Source organism: Mycteria americana, chromosome 1, assembly GCF_035582795.1.
Source record: "Mycteria americana isolate JAX WOST 10 ecotype Jacksonville Zoo and Gardens chromosome 1, USCA_MyAme_1.0, whole genome shotgun sequence".
NCBI classification, from domain to species: domain Eukaryota; kingdom Metazoa; phylum Chordata; class Aves; order Ciconiiformes; family Ciconiidae; genus Mycteria; species Mycteria americana.
In genome coordinates, this window is record NC_134365.1 from 181,635,239 (window position 1) to 181,660,679 (window position 25,441).

General features: G+C 36.4%; 1 protein-coding gene across 22 annotated transcripts in view; it reads right to left on the reverse strand.

Moving 5' to 3' along the window:
* Positions 1-25,441, reverse strand: part of MYCBP2 (MYC binding protein 2) — a 210,179-nt gene that overhangs the window by 111,260 nt on the left and 73,478 nt on the right. For 15 of the 22 annotated variants that reach the window (XR_012773473.1, XM_075488475.1, XM_075488438.1 and 12 more), the window contains exons 18-27: positions 22,427-22,534; positions 19,024-19,047; positions 14,677-14,796; positions 14,148-14,229; positions 7,825-7,942; positions 5,596-5,800; positions 5,086-5,239; positions 2,564-2,736; positions 1,340-1,465; positions 1,113-1,240 (exon numbers count right to left, since the gene is read on the reverse strand). Coding sequence is in view for 21 of the 22 variants with exons in the window: in XM_075488475.1 (XP_075344590.1) it covers positions 1,113-1,240; positions 1,340-1,465; positions 2,564-2,736; positions 5,086-5,239; positions 5,596-5,800; positions 7,825-7,942; positions 14,148-14,229; positions 14,677-14,796; positions 19,024-19,047; positions 22,427-22,534 (1,238 nt within the window). In the remaining variant the exon portion in view is untranslated. Of the gene's footprint in view, positions 1-1,112; positions 1,241-1,339; positions 1,466-2,563; positions 2,737-5,085; positions 5,240-5,595; positions 5,801-7,824; positions 7,943-12,203; positions 12,328-14,147; positions 14,230-14,676; positions 14,799-19,023; positions 19,048-22,426; positions 22,535-25,441 lie in introns of those variants that run through there. The other 7 variants (XM_075488539.1, XM_075488604.1, XM_075488596.1 and 4 more) reach the window with 4 other exon arrangements.

The following is a 25,441-nucleotide window of genomic DNA, read 5'->3' on the forward strand; positions in this document are numbered from 1 at the left end:
AAATAATACTAGAGTGCTTTCATAGGGTTACTACCTTTAGTATTTAAACATTAGTCATGCCTTTTTTTTTTTTTGTTAAGTTTTCTGGCTTTCCTTAACCATTTGCAATTCTCAGTCATTGTGTTAAACTAGAATAAAGTACAACTACGTATTTTGGATCTCCTATTGCCTTATACAAATATTACTGCTAAGCATATGCCATCCATTTCCCTAAAACAAACCTTAATACCTATTCACCTGAAAATAGAAAAAGAAAACTCAATAACCCAGTAAATGACAAGTAACAACAATAACATATTCCAAATATACACATATAATATAAATCTCAGAAAGATATTAAATCCTTCCTTTACAATGTCTTTCAGGGAGTTTCTGAAAACTTTATTAAATGGAGGAACAGAAGCTACTTAGCAGTAACTAAGCACTGTGTGTTTATGTGAGCTTTTTTATCCAAAGCCAGGTTTATTTATTTATTTATTTTAAATCAGCGCACATGCTCCAGCCCTAATCGGCCTCACGTTTGGCACAAAACAGAGTTAAGTATGTTTACTTGCATTCACTCTCAGTTAAAGAAACCCAGCTGAGAAGCTATCCAGAGAGCAGCCTGAGAAAGAAGTGGCAGGGGCAGCAGGAAGCAATGGCTCAGCTGGTACCAAAGGAATACCAGCTGCTGCTAAGCACTCTTTTCTGGTTTTGAGAAGCAGTCCATCATGTATTCTGACATACAACATGATTCTAACTTGAAGCCCACAACACCAATTTTCTGCAGGTGGACCTCTAAGCTTTGTGTAAATAGATCACAGAACCATTCTACCCACTGCCATATCTGCTTAAGACACCTGTAAGATGGCCTGGCATTTAGTGAAGGTAAGAATGGGCCAATTCTTAACAATTAAGAATAGTAATTCTCAGATGTCTACTTTACCCACCTTACCTGCATAAGGTTCATTACTGCTTACTGAGAAGCCTTCTTCTAGTTCTATTACTAATGCTTTTAATATACAGTAAGCCACTCATTCATGAAGAAATAAAATTAATCATGGTTTTAGGTGGCATTTCTACAGTTCTGATTTTAAAACATAATATTGTTTAAAACAAACCCAAAAACTTACCTTTATTTTAGCAGTGTATTCACCCCTACCTCCAAAAAGACCAAGACCACCTAACAAAATGTCCGTATCAGCACAGAAACGGATAGCTTCTACTGAGTGGGCTGAATAACCCCACCCTCCTCCATGACCTGCAGAAAAAACCCCAACAAAAATACAATTAATCTATCTTAGTCTTTTATTCCACAAGCCTGATCAGCTTGTGCTATAAAATTTTACTGTATACATACTTTCAAATCTGTTAACAACACTATAGTCTTCTTTAGAATAAACTTTCATTACTGCTTGAGTCTCCTCTTCTGTATTTGCTACACCCATTTTTAAGTCCTGCATAGCAGCCAAAGTATCAAGACAACCTAAAAGAAAACAAAACCAAGAACAACTCAAAATTTCTTATTGTTGATTACAGTTAAAAAGATCAAAGCAACCTGTTTTGTCCCTAAACCACACATATGCTACCAAATATCATTATAGGTTTGATTAGGTCAGGGGTCACTACTGTAGAATCTCAAGGTTCGCTATCAAAGAGCGATTTCCTTTAATTTATTCACTTTCCAGAATAACCAAGAAATGTGATTAAATCTACTTTGCAACTTTTTCAGTGGTGAATAAATTGCCAGAAACACCTTCATTTTTTTTTTCCTTTTTACATTTCCCTTCCCAAAAAAGAGTTGAAGACGTGACTGAATTATGGGCAGATTTGAGAGCCTTCATGAAAAGCATTTTGTTTCATATATGTGGGTACCTAACATGCCTTACTCTGACTCAGACACAAAAAAGTATTGTTCAAGTTAAAATTTATCACATCTCTAACACACAATGAAGGGAGCAGGACAAGGAACTGATCACTCTTCAGAATCAGTGAGCAAGCGAGCTAAAATAACTTCCAAAACTGTGCTTTGAAGCATTGGGTATGTTGCATATGGCCAGTTTATACATGAACACACTGGGATTACTTTTTGTTTTGTAAGCCTTTTAGACTACAAAAGGAAATCATATTACTCTTAGTGCCCCATTATACAAAACTGCAAAGAGTAAATTTAACTTTAGATATTGCATTTACTTTAAAATAAAAATAGCTTATTTAAGAGCACTTTTTTTCCTGTCTTTTGGAGACTCCAGATTAACTTAGTAGAACTGACTTTATTCTGCAGACTGGCCAAAAAGATCATCTATGAAGGTCTCTTACTTTATTCTGCTGACCTCTAGTAGCAGGTTCCATCAGAACTCTAAAATCCTCTAACATCATTAAGATGGCAGAAGAGAACTCTTTCGATTAAAATTAATGTGTATCAGCCAGATCATGTGTTAAGAGCAATGGTGAAAGATTACAAAGTAAAATTTTAACTCAAAAAAGTCAGAAAGCTGTTAGATTACAATTCATTTATACATTAAGTAACGTTTCTTCTCTTAATTTCATCTAAGCTTCTGACTCATTAACTATAAATGTATACCTAGAATGTGCAAAGCTGCATGAGATCTGGTGGTTAGAGCTTTGGAACCTGTTGGTAGAGCAAGTTCTGGACTCAAAATACTACACCGGGATTGCATGTCTGGAGCTGAGGGAAGTCTGGAATCGGCAACTACTGCATTGTAACTCCACAGTTCCCTAGCATTTGGTCGAAACCTAGAGCAAGACAAAACAGAGTAAAAAAAACCTTTCACCTAGTAAAAAAATACAAAAATCTAACTGATAATTAAATTTTATAAGCTATTTAATGTAAAATGTAGATCTGCTAGTACAAACTCTTAAAACTGAGCATCTTTACACCGAATACATATAAACGTTACTAGCTTAACACACTAGCAAATGGAAAGACACAAAAACATTCTTATTGTACTTCAAATCAAAGTCATCTTATGGGTTTACACATTTCAGAAAATGTTAAGACACTTTTTAAAGCTCATAAATATTAAAACGGCATAATCTATTAAGAAGCATGAAGTAACTAGCAAAGTACTAGATAAAATGGCAGATGTGCTCAAAAATGATAAGGATGCCAACTGAAAGTAAAAGGGTTACTTACCTTCAAATAAGAGTAAAAAGATCTTGAGAAACCCAACATATTTTGTTTGGGCTTTTTAAAATGGATAACATCACCTTATGATTATTTAAGGGATTATAGAAAAGGGCAGCATAAACAAGGGAATACAAAGACTTTCTATACTATAGATTAACATGGAGAAAAAGAAAATGAAAAAAAAAAAGAAGTCTTTGATATCACTATGTAAAAGGAAGAAACAGTTCAAAGACATAGGCCTATGGGAGTCTTCTGAGTAAGCACAAAAGGAATTTTCACTTGGTACACTGTTCTAAAAGTCCAAATGGGGCTAAGATGGTCTAACTAACAGAGAAAGAAATAGTTTTAACTAAAAATATAAGACACCATATGTATTCAGGATTTCAATGAGTTAGCAATGTGCAAGTTTATACACACACACATATACATATTTAACCACTTGAATTTCACTACTAACTGAAAAAGTAAGTCACAAAGCTGTGAGGAAAATCTTTAAAATCCATGTAATCAAGCATGCTGTCTCTTCTGTACACAAAAGCTGCCCTCTTCATTTAAATAGGCATGGATAAAAATGCCCAGGAATAATAATTAATATACCAAATACTTCACTACTAATATGCATATGCATTAACATGTCTCTTCTTTAGACTGTTTTAGTATTTTCTATTAAACAAGAATGGGATATAACACAGAAATAAATCTGCACAGACTCCAAGAATCCATTCTTCAGTTAAGTATTTAAGCTCTAGATTTAGTTCTACAGTCCCCAAAATTTTGCAAGACAATAAAACACCTCAACCCATGTGTACCCATAATATCATCTTTAACATGTGACTTTGAACTTCCTCAAGCTGAATAACCATTTTATTATGTTACATCAAGTTGAGTGTCATCACCTTTTCTCCCCTGAAACTTGCTGCTTTCCCACGGCCATCGATAACTGCATTTTTCGTAAATTGAGTCTTTCAGTGTGTTTTAATCATGCTGATAATATCATGACCGAGAGCTTTAAGGGATGTGGGTGCTACCCTTCCTTATTTCAAACCTCAGCATAATTTAAGTAAGAACTGGTACCTAGCTACTACAATCCTGGGGATGTGCATAATGCAGGACTACAGCATCCAAGGAACTTCAGAGGTCATAAAGGAACATGCCTAGCAAATATGCCTAGAACATGCCTAGCTGGTTCCCTGCTTTTTTCTAACTGTAAGTGATTATTCGCATTTTGCCTAAGTCTTCAAACAGTTTAAACATCATCCACCACTTGCACCCAGATGACAGTTCAAATTTCTCTTCCAAATCCTGGCTAAAATAGCTTTTAAATCATTATAGAAGAATTGGATGTTATGATTCTATTTTGGAATGAGGGCTTATGATCTATGCCTGCTCAAAGACTCCTCTGAAAGCAACCATCCCCAAAGACTGTAAAATAAATACAACCGTAATTTGAATGTCTATGTCACCTAAATAAGTATCTTTATTTTGACCTCTCAAAATATCAGAACTAAAAGAATATTATTACTCCACACCTTCTCCTATTCAAGTCCTAATCACTAATGCCTGAGAGAAAAATGCAGATTTAAGACACAAGGTTGTGGAAGGTGGGTATGGCAAGAAAACTAAAATATTCAGTAATGTGTTAAGTAGATGGAGGAAAGTAAGAGAAGAATAAAAAGAGAAAATAAGCAGAATAGATTGGGGTCCCCTGAACATCATGAGACTGGAATGAGAATGATGCAAAAAAGAAAGGAAATCAAAAAAATTCAGGCAAGAGAAGATGTTTGTTTTGGGCTTACTTGAACAAATCATCCAAAAAATGTGAAAAAACATACATGGAAGATTAAAAATTGTTTTTCATTTACTAGGGAAATGAGCATAATCAAATCTCCAGCCTCCCAAAATGTTTTAAAAAGGATTTCTGTACTATGACTTTAATAGCTATAATCCACACTTGCCTCCAAATAACATCATAGACAGGATCCAGACACACACCAGAACCTTGAAGGTCTTCCTGCTCAGAATCATTGAATGTTTTGCAACTGCCATCTACTTTGTTTATCAGAAGACATTTAAAAGGAGGAGGTTCTGATATTGAAGCTGGTACCAAACCTAGATCAGGGAGCAAAAAGAGCAGAAAAACATGAAGACTCCACTCATTACGTGACATTTTCTATGCATGAAGCATTAATGTAGTAGGGAAGAACAGATGTACTGCTATAGCTAAAAATAAACCCTAGTGAGATTTAAGTGCAAGAAAAGTTTGGACTTTTACATTCCTATTTTTAATAAAATTACATTTCTAAAGGAGCTAGGATCACCATATGCACTACAACTAAAAAGTCAAAATATTTTAATTCCCTCCATTCGCATTTTTGACTTGTCACTCCTCTATTGTTCGCATGACCGATGCTATTTTTTCTCCAATACCTCTATAAGCATTTAAAATATTCTAGAAGAGTTCTTGCCTATTATATGCCTGCTTGCAAATATCTCTGACGTAGCAAGCACATGAGAATTAATGAGAGCTTCATCGATCCGGAGAAAAGTCTGGTCTCCACTCGCTCCAATCCATGTTGCTTTGCGTCCATATTTAGAGCCTATATTAGGCATAGGTGCTGGTTTTGCATTCCAGTAGGGCATATCCAGAATTGGTCTACCAAGCTGACCTTTCTATAGAGAGAATACAAGAATTAGTAAGTAACGGTAAGTCTCAAAGATGAACAAGTTACTTGGTTTCAACATACAAAATTAGTAATCTGGAAGAGATAGCTTACCACAAAATTACCTTCAAAAAGCAACGGCTACTCTAAGTGAAGCATTACACACTTAAATACAAGGAACAAGTTATTGACAGATAATGTCCTCCCTATTAAGTTAGGTTTTTGAGTGAACTTTTTTTTTAATGCAACTCAAACTCTCCATGACAGATAACCTTTCTTTCCATCTTCAGAACCAGATATAAAAGCATTTATTCTCCTTTCATACTCAATATCCGAATAACTTCAGTGCTAAACAAGGAACGAAATAATAGGAGGAAAAAAAAAATAAATCTACATTCAGATTCAGACAGTCTAAATTCCACTCAATTCTGAACTTATATGGACTGTAAGTCTTACAAAGCAAATACCTCTTAAAAGTACCTAGAAATCGATTAGCACATGAAACTTGAGCTAAAAAGAGCATAAAGTGCCTAAGCAAGCACCTCTGCATATGCTTATCAACGTCCTGACGTGGAGATCTAAGGCCTTATCTCCTACGTACCACTAGTTACTGAGAGATGAACCAACAGTTCCTATACTGTACCTAAGTATGTAGTAAAAATTGCTGCAATAAACCTGTTCAGACTCCATCTACCTCACTCAGGCAAAGGAAATTCATTGCAGGCTAATGAAGTCAAGGCAACTTTTTATTTAAAACTGTAAGGGAGAAGAAACATGCACGTACAGCAAATACTGTCTGTCCAGCATGTTACTCATCTCTCTTTCTACGTAACACTGTATGTAAGTAAACTTGAAAATATCTTCACTAAAACACATGCTTGCTTTTGAGGTTGTCTTGACTTTATGAGGCTTTCAACAAACTTTCAAGCATTACAATATTAAAACCAGATGCATAGAACAGGTGGTCTAAATATGGTCTAAATTTATTTTTTCTTTTAGAAAAACAAAAACCCCTCAGTCAACAGACAGGCCTTTAAATCCTGTTTCTGAGAGTGAAGTTGGTTTTTCAGGGGCTAAGTTTCACTGCAAGTCAACAAAGCTTAAACTTTCACGTGTCCAAGCCACTTTTGACAAAAACATGGACACCAAAGCTCTTAAAGCCTGAAAAACAACAAAATATTACCTAATGTAAGAACCATCTTGTTGCACACTTTTAATTCAAAACATGATTTTCCAATTTCAAAATTTCAGTCTTCACCTTTTTTAATTTTTCGTAAAAAGACAGATTTCAAAAGGGGCAATTTCTCTTCTGTTGTGTTTGGCGGTATATATTTTTTTAAAGCATATAAAAATAGCTCAATACCTATACTCCTAGTTTTTGCCAAAAGGCCATTCAGTGGGAAAGCATGAACAACAGACAACTCTGGAGAGATTGCAGTGAGGGGGTATTTGCAAATACAAGGAAGCACAAAGGCCTAAAGTCAGGACGAAGGGGAACTAAACAGTGTTGAAGTGCTTATTCAGTGAATATAAGAATGGATTCCACATGGACATAGGAGAACATATGTCATGCAGATATGAAGCTAGGCTACCAGAGTTATGCTGTGTTATACTGAGTAAAAATCTCCCCTCAAGTGTAAGCATAACTTCAGCAACTCATTGCCGTTTCTATGAAAGAAAACAGGATGCTTATTTTTTCTAACGAATGCAGACAGACAGGTAATAGAATGTGCAACAGATACTTATTTGCAACTGAGCTTGCAACAATAAGAGTTTGAGAAAACTGGTGCACCTTATAAAATAACCCAGTTTTAAATCACCATCTTCATTAAAATATAAAAACCACCAAGAATTTCTGGCATCCTGCTTTTCTAACCACAACAATATTAGAGGCCCCATTTTTAACTAGCAGACACAAAAGGCATTTAGAAGTCATGAACAGTTCTGTAAGAGCAAGTATAAGCAAACAGTTTTGAAAGGTCTTTGAACAATACGTTAACTTATTCCCATAAGTAAATATTATTATTTCCTTACTGAGAAACTTCCAAATGTGAAAACCTGGCCATCCACTAAGAGAATAGCTGTATGGTTGCTCCCAGCAGTAACTTGTGTACTAGGACCTGGTAATGCTTGCACCAAAGTGGGACATCCCCTATATCAAAATAAATTAATTTTGTATCAATACATGCTTATGAAACATTTAACACATACATCAGTATTATAAGGATTCCAACCACTGTGAAATATATTCACTATTTTCACATACTATATGGAACCAGAGTCAAGCAGCATCTTACATATTAAATGCACAGAGGTTTGAACGACTGTACTGGATATTCAGGTTTATGCCCTTGATACAGGGAAGCAGATCAAGTACCCTCTCTTCAGTTAAACTCAGAAATTAGCACAGAATAAAAATGGTTAACTTAATGTATAATTGTAGGATTACATTAACGTTACTCTAGTTACACTAATATATAGGTGTATGTATATATGTATGTACGTAAAATATATTGCAATGAACTGTAGCAGTAAGAAAGATTCTGTAGTGAGGACACTGGTTAAACACTTAAAATTGTTTGCATTATGAAGCAATCAAAGCCTTACGTGGTTGGTATGCTAGCACGATTACCAGAAGCAATATTGATATGGACCTCCTGAGATCACTGTCTAGGGAATAATAAAAGAAAGAGAAGGTCTACCCACCTCCATCAGCTTTCTAATGGAGAATAAGGCATTAAAAAACTGCTCTCCATCAAACTCATAGACTCAAGAAAGAACAAACCTGTCCAAACTGTTTTCCAGAAAGACCTGAAAAAGTCTAATCCATGTGCCCAAACATGGACAGGTATAAGAAAATAAATTTCCCATTCCAGTAAAAACAAAGGAACCCCCCCCCCCAATAGTATGTTCAAGAAGAAAAGAAAAAAAACTTGAAGCGATGACTTAGAACACAAATAGCAGAAAAGATAAAAAGACAGAAGTATGAGATACTAAACTAAAATTTTTATCTCAATTCCAACAAAGTGAACAGGAGCCTACAAGAACTGTACCAGACTTGGAATTCCATAATGAATGTCTACCTAGACTTCAAATTTATCATGGACTTAGAAAGACTGTGAATTTGAAGAACAAGTTATACCCAAATAACTCTGTGTTTGGGAACTCTGACCCCAGAGAACAGCAGCACTAGTTAAACTTACTTTTAAGCACACACTTTCAAAGTAGGTTAATCTAAAATAAGAACAGGTTGTTTTATGCTGGAATAAAAAAAACCCATCAGCCCATGGTTAGCTAGCGATTGTTTAGGAGCTGATGTGCAAAAAGATGGGTTATACGCATGTTCTGGTTTTGGCCAAATTGCAGGTAAAACGGAAGTCAAGAAAGTAGGAGGGAGAGGCATCATGTGTTCAGCAGGGAAAGGGTAGATGGGAAGATGTGAACATATGGAATGTGGAACAGAGGAATGCAGCATGAAGATAGGCTGGTGACCTGAAGAAGAGGGAACACAGGTATACAGAAAGAAATTACTCCTTCGTGGTGAAGGTAGCTTCCAGTGGGTGACTCTAGTGGAGATGGAGAGACTGAAGGGTAGCATAAAATTTGGTAGAGGGTGCACAAAATGACATTCATAAATTTAGAAACCCTTGCTGGTCTATAGGCACATGGGTTTGGACACCAGTAAGGTTATACACAGACACACAGAGCAAAGTCTAGCAGCACCAATAATGAAACATTTTAAAAACAGAAGAAACATTACATTTGCCTCCCATTAACTTAAGGAAGCTCAAAAAGATACTGAAGCAGAAACACAACATAAGTAAGAACTAATCCAAAAACATTCCTGTTAAAGGGAAATATTTTGATTAAAGCTTTTTTTTTCCTCTCCCTCAAAATTATGATAGCTGCAGGCATGGAATTATCAATCCTATATTTAAAAAAGTGAACAGTTCATCTATTTGATGCATGAAAGCTAAGCTATTATCACCAAAACTATTCATCTTTCTGTTTTGCCAACTGAATCTATCAGCAACATTATCTGAACACTGTGTATGATATTCCTTTGGCAGCAGCAGAGCAAAACCAGACAAGCAACTAATGTAGAGAGATGTAATATGTTATCCTCTTAAACAGCTTTCATTAAGATCACCCAGCTTTTGGAATGGCCTACTACAGTGTATCAACTAAAGAAATGAACAGGAAGAAGTTTAAGACACTTAACTACGTCAAAAAAATAAAGTAAAATTACAGAAAAATAGTTTTCACTTCATAAAAGGAGGAAAGATTTAGAAAAATACAATAAGCCGGTTTGGCTGATGTATATGGAATTTAAAACCTGTGACACTATTGAGTAATTCCCTATCCCTCTTAAACTCAACACAGAAAAGCTCAGCATAGACACTTAAGAGTCTGAGAGACTTTTTGGACAAAGTTTTGACAACCAGGGTTGCTCCATTTGAATGGGAGAAAGCAAGAAGCATTCTTCTGGGATGGAGTTGAAGGACACATTGGTGTCAAACTCAGAGATTCTTTGGCTTGAGGATATGACACAGGTCATTTACAAAAGACCAACCTCAGCTATACAGAAAGTAACCTGAGATCCCTTGGGAAAATGTAAGATTGCTGAATGAAAACCAGCAGATATACGTGCATCAGCTAACTCAGGATCCTGCAGAAGGTCCAAATGCATTTTGGCTGTCCACACTGAAACTCTCTTCCATCCTGAAGGGTAAGAATTTCTGGGAGCAGATGTGGTCTTTGAAAACTTGTCCTGCATTAAGTGTTCGAGCAATCGCTGTCCATGGTACTTATCCAGACAACAGCTGGCTGTCAGGTCCAGTTAGCTGTCACTTGGGGCAGCTGACCGTGGTGCTGTAAATTCAGGTTCACCATGGGCTGTTACTGTGAAATGGTAAAAGGAAACCAGTAGTAACTTCTGTCAATTGCAGGCAGAGTTGATTAAAAAAGAAAAAAACAAAAAGAAAAAAACAAAAAGGAGATTTTTAGATTTTAGAGATAACTGGAAGTTTGGTGAAATGATGTATAAGACCTGCACTCCACTGCTGAAGTAAAATAATCAGACAATGCACCCAGAAACACGGTCCTATCAAACAGAGATGATGGAACACATTTTTTTTTTCTAGAGATGTCAATAGGATATAACCTATGCTTTGTCTTCAAATAGAATATAGCTGACTGTCCATGGAAGGTCTGCTCAGTTTTCTTCCATGTTATTGTTGAACCTTTGGAAGCAAAATCATGTCAGGATTATCTTTCTTTCGTCGTTCCATTTCTGGAGCTTGACTGCCAGATCATGTGCTTGCTAACATAATGCTGAAGTCAACAGTTTGTACAAGAAATGGAGGTAAATTTTGAACAATAACAGAAAGATCCTGGAGTTTGAAGTCCCAGCTTCTCGACAGAAGTGTCAGCAACAAACAGGCCTTTGTTTACCTGATACAAGACATGCTATTTTTCAGCAACGCTAGATACTGCAAAGCATTTCTTGCTTCCACTGAGTTTCTATCCACCAGCACCTAATTTGAGAATATAAGCGGAGACTGACAAATCCTTCACGTAGTGAATAGCTCATCAACATCTGCCACTGTGGATTTTACAACAGAAAGTCTACGCAGACTAGTTTAATGGCTCCAGCATGCTGATATGCAAAAAGTGGCCTCCCAGGAACCAGATCACTTGCATTCTTAAGTGGTTCATCTGTGAATGGCTGAAGTCTTTGCTGGAGAAAAAAAAAACACCACCACCACCTTGTGCATATTGCTCGTTCCTCCACAGCATTTCAGTTCTATTAATGGTTTATTGAGAACCACATTGTCCTGTTCATCTGCTGTTTTGTTTGCTTGTGTGCATAAAAAAATAGTCTGAAGTCCTTCTAGGGCATGTAATATGCCTCATTCCTACTGAAGCAGGAGGAACAATTTGTGGTGTTTACCATACTCTAACAGAGGAGTCCAGAATCCCCTTAATAAAGGAGAAAGGCATGTCTGGACTGGTGCACAGAATTCCAAATAGTTAAGCATTTTCAGTACTTTTTAAAATATAGTCTCACTACTAAATCTTTACACTGCAAGACAGAAGTCTCTAAAAGGATAAGTCATCAATCGCTGCCCTTGAACTTCCATCATTGCTTCATCTGGCAATGAAGAAGGCTCCCTTAGATGAAAATGAGAATTCCTGCATATTCCCTGACAGTTCTTGTTTTCAGGGACCCCCATATTTGGATATACTAGCTAGGCTGCCTAAATATTACTTCTTTTTTTTTTTTTCCCCTCCCCTCTCTCTCTATCTCCTGGAAACACAGTAGAGTATCAGTTCCTGGATTCAGAAGATGATGGTCTTCCTGAGGTCAATACAGGCAATGTGACACACTGCATGACTGACATACCACTGACCTGGCTGGAGCTGGCCATCTGAGCACCACTGCGTCCCAACTGAGGTGGAACTCTGCATAAGGATTCCCTGTTTCCTTCTCTGAATCCCTTACTGTGAGGACAGAGGAGAGATCTCTACTTAAAGCTGGAAAAAGAAGTACATCAATGAGGAAATTATCATTTGAATGATGGTGCTAAACAGCAATATAGTACTATAGCCAGTTCTCATGCATAGGACATGCTCCAAATTTCTTCAAGGCTTTTTTCAGACACTCTCTAGGGTCTGTTGTAGAATGATACAAAGGTCAGTGCCATGTCGCTTGTACCTCCTCAGCTTCTAGGCCTGGTCAAGCACTATCCTTTGGCACAGGATGTTTCATGTTCTCTTCTAGGATCTCACTTGGAACTACATTTGGTCTCCATCCAGTTTCTGTCTAAATAAGCAACAGATGTGGGGTTTACTGCCTGAAATTCTGACAGATACAGCAGATAGCTCCGATGCCTTCAGAAAAGCCAAGCGATTTCATCAAAGCTGGAAACAGGAGACAGTAAGTTACCAGTACAAATGCCACTGCTGTTTGTACCTCTTCAGTCTTTAAGACAGAAACTGGCCTTATGCTAGTAGTGACTTGAATTGCCATCTAAAGGAGCTGTAGCTTGGAACAAGTATCCAAGAAATTCCAGGAACGAAAACCAGAGTACTTATCTGTGATATAGCTCTACCATAAGCAGAAACACAGACTGCATTCACCAGTCCAATGCAAACTGAGTAGAGGTAACCGTTTAGAGACTACCATTAGGCACAGCAGTCAATACAAAGTAACACTTCCAGTAAACTTTCTTTCTTCCTTCCCTCTCCCCCTTTTGTTTAGTGAATCCAATGAAAGCTTTAAGATGATGAAGATTTCTTCAGAAACTTGACAAAAGAAATGATTTGGAAGTCTCCAAAGAGATTAGGAGGATAGATGTTCAGTAATTTTCATCTCACTGCTACAAGAGAAATGACAGAACTGAAGACAGGTCATGGATGCTCCACTCTATGCCTTTCACATAAGGATACTGGACATACACACAGCCTCAATGATTCCTACTATTCAAAATCCCCTGTCTTATGTGTTATATGGTATATGTACATGCCCAAAGAACAACATTATTACATTTTCTTTTACTGCAGGACACTGATTTTTTTACTTTAGTGAGTAGATAGGATACTAAGAATGAGATACTAAGGGTGAGATTGAGCTTCACATTAAAGACACCTATATTTAATTGTCTGTGCTCTCACTGTAGTCAATGGAGATCAAGCCCATCAAGTTTACAGAGCTACTGAGCATACCTAAAGTAGATTAAGTAGTGGATGGTTAGACAAATAGCTCTCCACACTCTCTTGACTTCTCTATTTCCATTGACCGCAGACAGCACACATCACTCACACTGACATCCAAAATAAGTATCTACAAAGTGCAGCTGAGACCCAAGCTTAGTGACTTAATTTTAGAGATTAATAATAAACAAAAATGAGATTTTTATCATAAATGAACTACTGTCAATGGTGTAACAGAAACAGGTTAATCTAGGTTTACAACACCATACTATTTGAATTATTGCATATGTAGTATTTTACAGAAATAACGAAGTCTTAATGAGATTTCAATGTCATTCTCTCATATATGTGGGGAGAACTGAAGAGAGAGAAGCATTTCAAATTCACTTATCAAAGCTATGCTAATAACTATGCACAGAGGCCTTCATGTATTAAACAAATTACTTATACAGTACAACAGTACTGTTACTGTATCTATATTCAGGGCGTTATGGGGAATAAGTGCAGAACAAGAGCTTATCAACTTTATTTGGACAATATTTGAGTTTTCACAATTGCTAGCTACAGAGGAACAGAAATTTAGCCGCTTTCTATGCAGCAGTACAGTAATACACAATCACGTCCTTTAATTACCAGCTCACCTGGAATTAACATCACCATGTCCAAGTTGCCCATGCTGCCCATATCCAAATGTGTAAACATCACCATTCTCCATCAAAACCACTGAAAAACAAACAAAAAAGAATAATATTTTTCTGACACAGGCATATGTTAACATGGTACTTCACCAATGCTGGTTAACCTTTCTGAGCAGCACAGTTAATGATCCCTACTGAAACACTAAGAGATCTATACCAGATTCCACAGCCCATCCCAGCTAGCATCTCTATGCAGGGCTAGAGCTGTGCCATGCAGATGTTTTCAAATGACTCAAAAATTGCTTAAAAGCTCTGATGTAACTCAATATATGATACTTATAATCCTTTTCACTGTTGAAGGACAGTGTAGTAGGCACAAAATGAGACTGCAACCTTTTCAACCTTTAACACTCATGTACATCCTTATTGAAAATTAAACACAAAGCAGTGAAAACACATATGACAACATTAAAAAAAAAACCCCACAACAAAAATTCTACACTATAATTAACATTGATTTATTTATTTTTACCTGAATGGTGAAATCCACAACTGACTTGTACAGCTCGCAGTTCACAGTCAAAGCGCACAGCCCCTGGTGGATAGGTTGTGATTTTGCTGGCATCCTTCTCACCTCTTTCTCCACTTCCATCTATAAACAAAACTTATAATTATACCCCATGTCTTCTAAAAGAGTTATATTAGAAGAATGAATAGAACAAGAATAATAAGTAACTCCCCACCCGCCATTTGTAAGGTAGGAGAAAGAACTCACAGAATAGTAAGAGAGACAGCTCAAAATGTGGCATCAAAGTAGATGTGAAAGATGACAGAAACTCTACTTCTAAACAACCTACTACAAAGTTACACACTGGAAAATATCACATCTTCCAAGGCAGAAACTTCCAGAGAGCAGACAAAAATGACCAGCAAAAGAGGAAATTCAAGCAACTTCAGAAGTTTTGCTTAATAACCACCACTTTCTTTCTTCAATAAAATAGCATTATGAACTAGACAGAAAGCACTGTAGTTAAACTCAATAGGCATAGCCTGATCTGTGGTTTTTTTTTTTTTTTTTTTTTTTTCAATTACTACTTGTTAAGGATTTTACTTGACTCCAACTTGGCCATATAGCACTTGTTTTACATAACTAACAATTACTTGTGCAGCTCATTTCTAACAATGCCGACATACTCACTACTAGCACGTCTGTTTCCTGTCTGCTTAAGATGCATTTTTAGACATCGTTTCCGTGATTTCTTTTAGCAAGTATGAAGTGCATTATTGGTTCCTAAAGTCAAACTGCTCTTGCATCACATAAAAGCACTGAAGTGACAAATAAGTGTATTATTTATAAACTTCTTGAAAGCCACTATCTTCTCCAGAAATCAGAATGTTTACTGCCTCTAACAATTACACTATAATTAAACTATACAGTCACAGGGTCACAAAGGAAGGTGGTTTCTTAATACTCACAGGAAACCAACATGACAAAGAAATAGACAACATGCTCATCACCATTAAAACACCTATACCTGTGTAGAAAGCAGGCAATGAAAGCTCTAAAGAAAGTGCACTTTCACAATGAAAAATTTCACGTATGACTTCAGTCACACTGTCTCTAGCATAGACAAATGAGAGAAAATACATGAAGTGAAAAATAACTGCACAAAGGAGATTCCACATATTTTCTATGATAATTCTGACCAATTACTGCTTTATTAACAAAACTGAACAGGGAAACAATTGCTGCTCAAGGCATTCAAGGTGTCGTTAATTTAAATCTGTATTTACAATTTCTACATGTTTTCCTGAATAATCATTAGTGGAAGTCTGAACTCTGTGACTCCGTTATTCATTGTGTGCAGCATCACATTTGTTTTAACAAATCTTACTGTTCTGGAAATAAAGCTCTTTTCTAGTGACGACTGAGTACAGAAATTATATGAATCTCCATGTACTTTACATCTGTAAAGGAACAGTGTGTATAGGTATTAAGTAATGCTTTTGAAGAATTGGGTTTAATAGCATAGGTAAGGAATCCCTTTGAAAATGTGGATGCCCTTCATCAAAAAGAATTACACTTGCACTACATGTTGGATATGTGTGAAATGGAGACATGGTAAAGGAATTGTCTGTCTCTAAGAATTGCCATGGGATTTTTGATTTTTTTTCCAACAGCATCAGTTGTGTACTACCAGACTGCATACACATTAGAAGAAATGTTTCTGAAGGTCTGTCTGCAGCTTTTTTTGTATTAACAAAAGCAAATACAAAGAGACAGAACCCTATTTAACAGCAACACGCACCCCCCCCCCACCCCCACCCCCGAATTTTTCCTCCTAGTCATGTAATTCTGCCTTAACATGCTTCTAGTACTTTAGTCAACAATTTGGCTATTTCTCAAATATAGTGCCTTTGAACTTTTTATGCCTACTTTTGCATTAAACTCTACATGCCAAAGTAATCAGGAGGTGGTTCTAAGAGTCAATATTGCCACCAGAATTATTTATTCAGCAAGCAGCCTACTTACCGCTTCCCTCTTTCACACAAGCTTTTCGGACAGAGGCAGAAAAAAGCAAATTGTTCTGGAAATCTACCTGTGGCCCCTGTCTCCCCTCCTCCCTCAATCATTGATGACTCTAATGAAAAATGTAAGCTTTCCCACTGTCCAAATGCACTTGAACAGTCACCTGCCAGGAATGCACATGTCCAGTAAGTATGCGTCATGGCTGCAAGCACTTCCTACAGTGAGATGAACCAGACACACAGCAACCATGTCACCTACACACAGTCATATTAACAAAATTTAGCAGAAGTCGTATTCTGGTCGTGTAACAACAGCGGCGTATCAAGTGATCTGCAGAGACCTGAACAGGTACATGTACATTTCCTGCCTCATTGTAAGAAAAACATACTGCTCTTAAGTGCTTCAACAATTACTAGCAAATAGTTGAGGATTGCTGTTTTCTCAAATTATAAATATGTGATATTGCCTTTAAATAAAAGATGATTCTAGATATATTCCCATATTTTCCAAAGTTGCAAATGAAAGCATAACACCGTATTACCCTTAAGGAAACACTAAATACTATTGTGTAAGATGTAGAGATAAGTACATTCACATTAAAGAAATTTTGCAATTTCTTATCCGAGAAATAAATTTATTTTAAAGGAAAAAGTTTTACAGAGTTGGCATTTTCAAATTCCAAAGCTAACTTCTCAAAGCCTTTAAGAATGCAGGAATGGAAGCAACTGACCTCCATACATATCTTACTGTGCTTAAGTGTGAAATTTACAAACTGAAAATGGAACTCCTCTCAGCCTTCCTTCCGTGGTTACTAACTGCCTCATGAGTTTTGAATCGGCTGGATCTTCAGAACTTGATAAGCACCCTAAAATAATTTATGTGCAGTAAGTAGAAAACCCTTGTTAACTAAAAAAAGTAAGATTCAGCTAGTCTTGTTTAGGGAAAAAAAAAAGTCTTTTGACTAAAATATACAAAACTAAATACAATATCACTACTTGCCTTTACAGCATACTTTTGGGCTGTTTAGATGTATACCCCATTATATGGCCAAGGCTTATATTTTTCTAGCAGCACTGACCAGGAGAATTGAGTTCTACAAGCTCTTATACTTAGAGATAAGGCTGCAAATAAATTGGGTCATCCCCTTTCCTTTCAGTACTTTCAGAGAGTGAAAATTTTTTTAGATATGTGAGTGAGAGGTGGATGCAGAAAGCTTATTTGCATGCATCTTGAGAACAATTTTAACTATGGACACACATGCTTGCTTTTCTTCAAACAATTGTGCACATATTCATTTCATTAGAAGTAATATCAAAGCAACTGTTCCTAAAAGAGAAGCATAGAAAGAAAGACTACTGAAGCAGAGAGTCTTCTGATTGAATGAATGGAAACTTGTAAGCAGAACAAGTTAGTAATTCCAGTGTTATCCAGCTAGACTACCACTTAACAGAAACTCTGACTCTTTCATCTCTCTGAGAGAGGAGAAAGCACCAAGGAAAAGTTCCAAAGCGCTTCCTGCTGTCAACACTGAGGGGTGGGCTCCATGAACAACTTCACAATGATGGGTTTTCATCTTTGTTATATTACACAGTTGGGGAAGGAAAGCAAAATAACTGGAAATACAACCAACCAACACCCCCCCCCCCCCTCCATTTTCCTTAGAAAATTATTAACTCCTGAAGACAGTTTTTCACTCTGTGAAACATGCTCAAAAGTTCTCTTGGCTGATATTGCTACCACAAAAAAAAAAAAAAGACCTGCTTTCCAGGAATGAAGAAAAAGCTTATTCAGTCCCAACAGTAAGTGAAGTCATAACCTATAAATAAGAGTTCTTTGGCAAAAAAACCCCAACATTGTTACAGAATGGCATCTCGGACCCTTGGTCTTAACCTGAGAAAAAACATCTTGTTAGTGTTCCTCAGCTGCAGCAAGGGTGATGATATTTCATTTCTCATTGACCATCTTTGGAGGAGGGAACAAACGCTTCTAAAGATGTTAAATGTGTTTCTTCTCCCCACAGATGAAAAGCTTTATTGCAACATGACCATACACAAAAAATGCTTAGAATAACTTTCTCGTTATACCACATCATTTGCCAACTAATCTTGTTCAGTTCAGCAGCGATTACCCAAATAAAGTATATCAGTCAAATTACTGGTTAGTATCTGTGATGTTCAACCCTCACAGGATGTTCTGAATGCCTTAGTATCATCTACAGGCTTTATACACAACAACATTACTTGAACAAATCAGCCTGTGACTGCAGCTTCTTGTGTGTCCACCACAGGCTTCAGCTGAAATATCTGTAACCAATATTATAGCTGCAGTGCAGGGAAGAAAGAAACCTACCTCTGGTTGTGAAAATCATCCATCCTATGAGGACAGAAAAAAAAGTAAGTCTGTTGGATGCCTGAGAGGTTGCTACAGACCTTACTTGAGCTTACAGGTGAAATTTGATATATAGAATCACAACTGCATAACACTTATGATAATGTGATAATAAACTTGCATTCTAATTACAAACTCAGTAATAACTGTGTCCTGAATTTTTGTACCAGTATTGGCTTACCTGTTCAGCTCAGCCAAAAAGTAAATGCAAACAGGAATTTACTGGCCAAATCATTTATTCCATTATCTGACCTGAATGCAAGTAAAACTGCAATACTGAGAAATGGCAAAACACATTCATCATCTCCATGTACTTATTTTTCTATGCTATATGAATACAAACCAAAAGAAGTGTATTTGACCAAGAGTGTGAATTCTTAGGTACCTTCTGTGACCCGGATAGCTTGCCAAATAGAAACATATGTTTTGGAGGAGTAGAGATCCATCTCTAGCCTCTTTCCAACAGAGGACAGAAACCAGGAAAGATATTTTCAATGTTGTCTTCTTAAATTAGGTATTCAGCTTTAATTCACAGGTGGACAAAAAGGCATACATTTATGAGTTACCTTATTCTCCACAGATACCAAAAGGACCTTACAAAATGACAAGGATATATTTTCAAATTATTTAACAAGTGTAACGTCTCGAGTAAGTCATTTAGGCGGCAGATTTCTTTGAGAAACAAGGAAGCAGCAACAATTTCTAAACTCTAGAGAATGAATCAAAGCTTGTATAAATGCTATACTTTATCTGCCTATTCAATAGAGGGAATTTCTTCAGCAGTTTCTTCTTCCTCTATCAGCTACTGCTGGTCCTGCTTTGTTTATGATTTGCAATGGTTCACAGGCATAATGCTCCATTTGCAGTATATGACATGAAGAGTTATTCCTAACCTCTTCAAAATTCTGGGCAACTTCATCTAATTAAATTTAACCCTCCAAAAAGAATTACTGAATGATGGGGGAGAGAGGGGCTGGTATGAAAGATGATAAGGGAGTCTGAATAGAGAGACAGAACTCATAATAGCAAAAAAAGCTATGTTATAAAGAAAGTAAACTTTGTTATTAATAATTGATATTAACAAATTAATATTTGTTGTCATGATAACACATTTGCAAAGCGGTTGATATATAGCTTGTTCCATCCATGCAGGTTCAGCTTCATCTAACCTCTGTCCTTTTGAGGGTATTTGGTTTCATACCGTTTAGAAGATTTTTTTCATTGCCACTACTCCCAAATACAGGAAAAAGGTGGCATTTGCTTACAGAACTTTAATTGACTCAAGCAGCTTACTTTGTTTTTAATTGCTACTCAGTTCATTTCTACAGTTCAGAAAATTCTACAGACTTTCATTAATCTTTTTTACTCAGATCCCCAGTGATGAAGTCCACAGGGATTGGAGATGCAGGCTGGGAACTCACTGCCTCATTAAAGAACGACGATGAAGCGCAAGCTCGTTTTTCTTCTTAGTGTCAAAGCGTCCATGAACACCAAGAAGGTGGTACCTACTCCTTTCTATCTCCACTTGTGATGGAGACACAGCTATAGATCAGAAAAATTATGATTATGCTTAAAACACATTTTTTGTAATAACAAGGGCCTTGATATACAGACCCTATAAATGTGAAATGAGTAGACGACAACGGCAAGCTTTCCAGAAAATGAGTATTTTGATGAAGTTGAAGGAGTTTTCAACTAGGCAGTTCAACAGAAGAATTCCACAAGTGAAAAACATGTAGATTTGATAATATGTACAAGTACACATCAAATATACTTTTTGAATTAGGCCATAATTGTCAGTCCTGAAGAAGCTGCTCACATTCAAGTTTAAATATCATTATCAAGTTCTGCAGCTGCAAATAGAGAAGCAGGAACAGGAACCAGCAAGTTTAGTACCGGCCTCATCAGTACTACCCATCAAAATAAATTTTCCTTGCCCAAAGATCTTGAAGGTCTGGTTGGTGTGAAGAGTTACAAGACTACTTTAGCAGAAACCTCTGAAGTAAGAATGGCGGTTTGGAAAGCACCCCATTCAAAAGTAAAACAAAAGAACATGCTGATTTCAATGTTATACTGCCCTTTTACTGAAGTCAACATCCCTGCCTCAGATTGCTTGATTATTGCTTTATATATGTTATGCATATGTTAGATGTTCTGCAAATACAAAGGATCAGATTCTGCTTTCATTTCCATAAAATAAACTTCGGATGCTTTCATGATCCAGCACGTTCATAACTAGGTAGGCCTATCATCCACACACACTGAAATCATAACCCAAAAGGCTTCAAACTCTCATACAATTTGTTTGCATACATGCCAAATACTATCACTATTGTGATAATTCCATTAATTCAACTGAAATGCCATTCTAACAATTCCTTTAATATTTTTTAAATTCTTAAAAAAATTCTTTAAAAAATAGTTGAAATGCTCCAGGCCCTCACCATTTTAGGAGCTTTATACTTACTTTGATCAGGTCTGTAATCTACGTTTTACATATTTATCCTTTATATATACATACAAATGTACACACACATCTATATACAGATATATACAAACTACAATCAGATTTGATACAGCTCAACTTTAATAAATTCAGTTGAAATTTTTAGTAATACACCACCTCTTCCTAAATAAAAAAATATATCACATATCTGAACAAATTACACATGTAGAAATTCAAGGTATAATGAATTGGCCTTCCAGACATACAAAAATATCAGAAATATCAAAGACGTCTCCTTACTTACATTCTGCAAACGAATGTTTAACTCAAGAACATTGTAGCATAAAACCTGTATTTTGATTTGTATTCTCCCTATTCAAAGCTAGTAAAAAAGTGTTGTATACATTATTTTAAATATTTCATTTCTAAAAAAAGGCTTGTTAAAAGATAACATAGCTATGAAAAATGTTATGCTAGAATTAACAAGTCTGAAATTGATATGTTAAAGCAATCACCCTAGATGTACAAGACAAAGGTTCAAAAAATCCAACACAAATGCAACGCAGCAGTCAGTCACTGGGAGGTGCACAAGTTTCCTACAGTAAAATTAAAGAACCTTAGGAATGAGACAGCATCAGAAATGAGAAGTGACACACAGAAAGACAATGCATATTGCATTAAAAAAAAAAAAAGAAAAAAAAGAAAAACAAAGATGATGCAGACTACTAAACATTTACATTTTTTAAAAAAGGTCAACATTTAAATGCATTTTCTTTCTCCTCAGGTAACAAGATACTAACAAGAAGAAAGGCAGAACCCGTTTTGTGCAGTTCTTTGAAAAGACAGATTCAGCGCACAGAAGAAGTGACTGGGAAGGCGGCCTTATTTCCACCCTAGCCAATAAGGAAGACCAAATACCTTTGTGCTTGTCCCGTTTATGCTTTAGCTGTGCTGGATGGGGTCTGATTCTGGCTAGAGCCTGTTCTCGATGGTTCATAAAAATAGGACCAGGAAATACAAGGGGGCCTGAGGAGAAACATTTTGCACATGCATAGGAAAGCTCACAAAATGGAAACAGTGTGTTAAACAAAATTCAAATTAAAAGCAATGAAAAAAAATTATTAATAATTATATAATAATCTTGTTTTCCTAAATTGAAAAGGTCCTAAATAAAGTTGCCATTTCTTGATAATAAGATAAAAATATTATGCAAAGAAACAATAAATATCCCACAGTGACAGTTTTACCTGAACTTGTAAGTATGCAACTGTACTCCAAGCAATGGCAATACAACAGACTCACACTGCAGTCAAATTTGATAGCAAATATCCATTACTGTCTTTAACAGTTAAAAAGATTAATTATCATGCATTACATCCTACAACATTACATTCAAAATACTGATTTGGAACAATATCATCATATCAATAGTAGATTTAAAAAACATAGCCATACAACTGTTTGTAATTACCATATTTAAAAGGCAAAGTTATCACTTATAAAGAAAATAGCTATCCAAAACCACCTGTTGCACAAAGAAAATTATTCAAACAGTATGATTTTTTTCTTATCTACCTACTGATTTTGAAATCTATTTAAGTTATTTTTAAGGTATTTCCCATCTACGTAAAGGTCTTCCAGAGATGACTTGTATTTGAAGAAAGCAATGACATATGTATTTAAAATTTTCTCCAGACTACTTTTTCATTTTAAAATCTAGACCCAAGCAGTGCTGTATTAAGTTTAATTGAGGCTTATTACATGTAGATCATGGATCAGCAATTTGTTCCTTAAAACTGTATTTTTCCTCTATTTTAAAGGTTAAGCATGCCACTAAGAATTTCTTTGGAGGCATCTCCTTCTTCCAGAAGTCTCACATTCAATGGAAACCATGAATCAGGAACAGCTAATTCTGCCAAGTGCCGCTCTCACCATTCCACAGCTTCCCAGACCCAGTCCCTGTCATGTTACAAACAGCTTATTTGAAACTTTGAAAACAAGTATTCCTCCACCTTCCCCAAAATCATTGATATTCTATTTCCTTAGCTGAACTTTATTGCCAAGTTAACGTAGGCTAACTTTTCATAAATGCCCATTGTCTCAGGTTTCCTGCTGTCAGCTTTAGTCCATCAGTTCCTTCACTAATAGTAAACAGCATGGAAAGAAATTCAAGTGGAAGTTAGGCCAAATCTATCTAGCTTTAGAACCTTCAGATGAAGAAACCTGTCTTCACACAAACAAGTTCCCAAATTTTAGCATTAACTTAAAAAAAGAAAATTAAAAATGTTTTAAAAATCCACTACTGCCTTTCCCCCAGCTTTGAGATGGATATATGCGTTAGCTAATATAATGGCCAAAAACCTCATTAATCATCTATGTTTCTACACAGAGCATGGATTTTTTTTTTTTTGGTTTGGTTCTACTGTGTTTATCTGGACTCTCTTTATCCCAGAATAGGTCCCCTTGTTAATTAAGAACTCCTCCTGATGATCAAGGATCTTTATTTGCTTTACCTTCATCTTGCAGATTCTTCCTTTAGTTGTCTTGCTATTGCTCCCACTTTTCACAGTCTCCTCTCAGTTGGAGCTTCCATTTAATAGATACATTTTTGGTAAAGATTACTTTCTGCCAGGCCAGTTGCTGTGTTTAATATTCTAATTCCCAGTGTTTAGACTTATACAAAAAAGTATGCCACACTTCCCCTCTTTCCAAGTTGGAGGGGAGGTACTGAGGAGTATACTGAGGCAGAGCAGGAAAAGGCAAGAAAGGAGAGAGAGATGAATGACAAGCAGATTATGAAAGCTAAAAAATGTTTGAAGGACAAAAGATACAGGGGAAAGCTGGATGAAGAACAGGAAAAGATAGGAAAAAAAAAAAGGGAAAAAAATAAAGAAAAAAGTAATGGGACTTGCTTACTGAGAAGTTCCTAATGAAATGAAAAGCCCAAGAAACAGAGAATGGACATGACAGTATGACAAAAGCGAAACACAGATCAGAAAAATTGCAAAAAGAGATGCAAGGACTGCAAATAGTGCGGCTTGAAGCATGTGGATCTAAGATATTTGTGGGTGATCAAACAGAAGATGTGATCTCTAGATAACTTAGGCAAAAAATTCTGAAGTTCCAGAAAATGCCTGCGCAACAAGCAGCCTGGGGACGAGACATAGCCTTGAAGGCAGCCTTTGGCATTTCAGTGCTAAGAGCAAAGGTGGCAATGAAAGAGAGAATTTCAGGAGCACAGAAAGAAGTGAAGTACATTAGGGTGAGTAAAAGAACTACAAGAGATTTGGGAGATAGGGAATGTTTAGGAAGCACAAAAGGCTGTCAGCTCCAGCATGGTGCTAGCACACAGCTGCCTTTTATTGCCAAGCCACTCATCTGAATTCCACTTCCCTAGTCAAGATGACAACTCTAACAGAATCCAACCTTCTGACCAAAGCAGGATTCAGCTTTGCTTTTGGATATTCCTATACACTCTACATTCCCACCCATTATGTAAAGAACCTCAATTCAAAATAAAGTTAAATGCAATATATCTCCATTTCATAACAATTTGTATCCAATCCATGTAACAGGATGTGCAAGTCTGTCCTCCTCTTTGGCTTTTTATGCATGCTAAATCTGTAACACAATCATAATATGATAGGAAATGTGTACATTTTGATTACATTATGATGCCTGCATGTTCAGTATGTGCTGGCACAATGTAAAGTACCTCCTCTCCCTCCAAAATAACACCACAGGAAACAAAACACTAGAACAATTCATACAGACCGTATCTGCTCTGTGCTTACATCTGAGGTTGCCTGTACAAAGGGAGCAGACTTTAGGTACTGTGAATTACTCTGGTGGAACAATTCAGCCAGGCATTAGACACTTCCTTTATTTTGTTTAAAAATGCCTGCAGAGTATTATTTGAAAAACTCTTCTAGA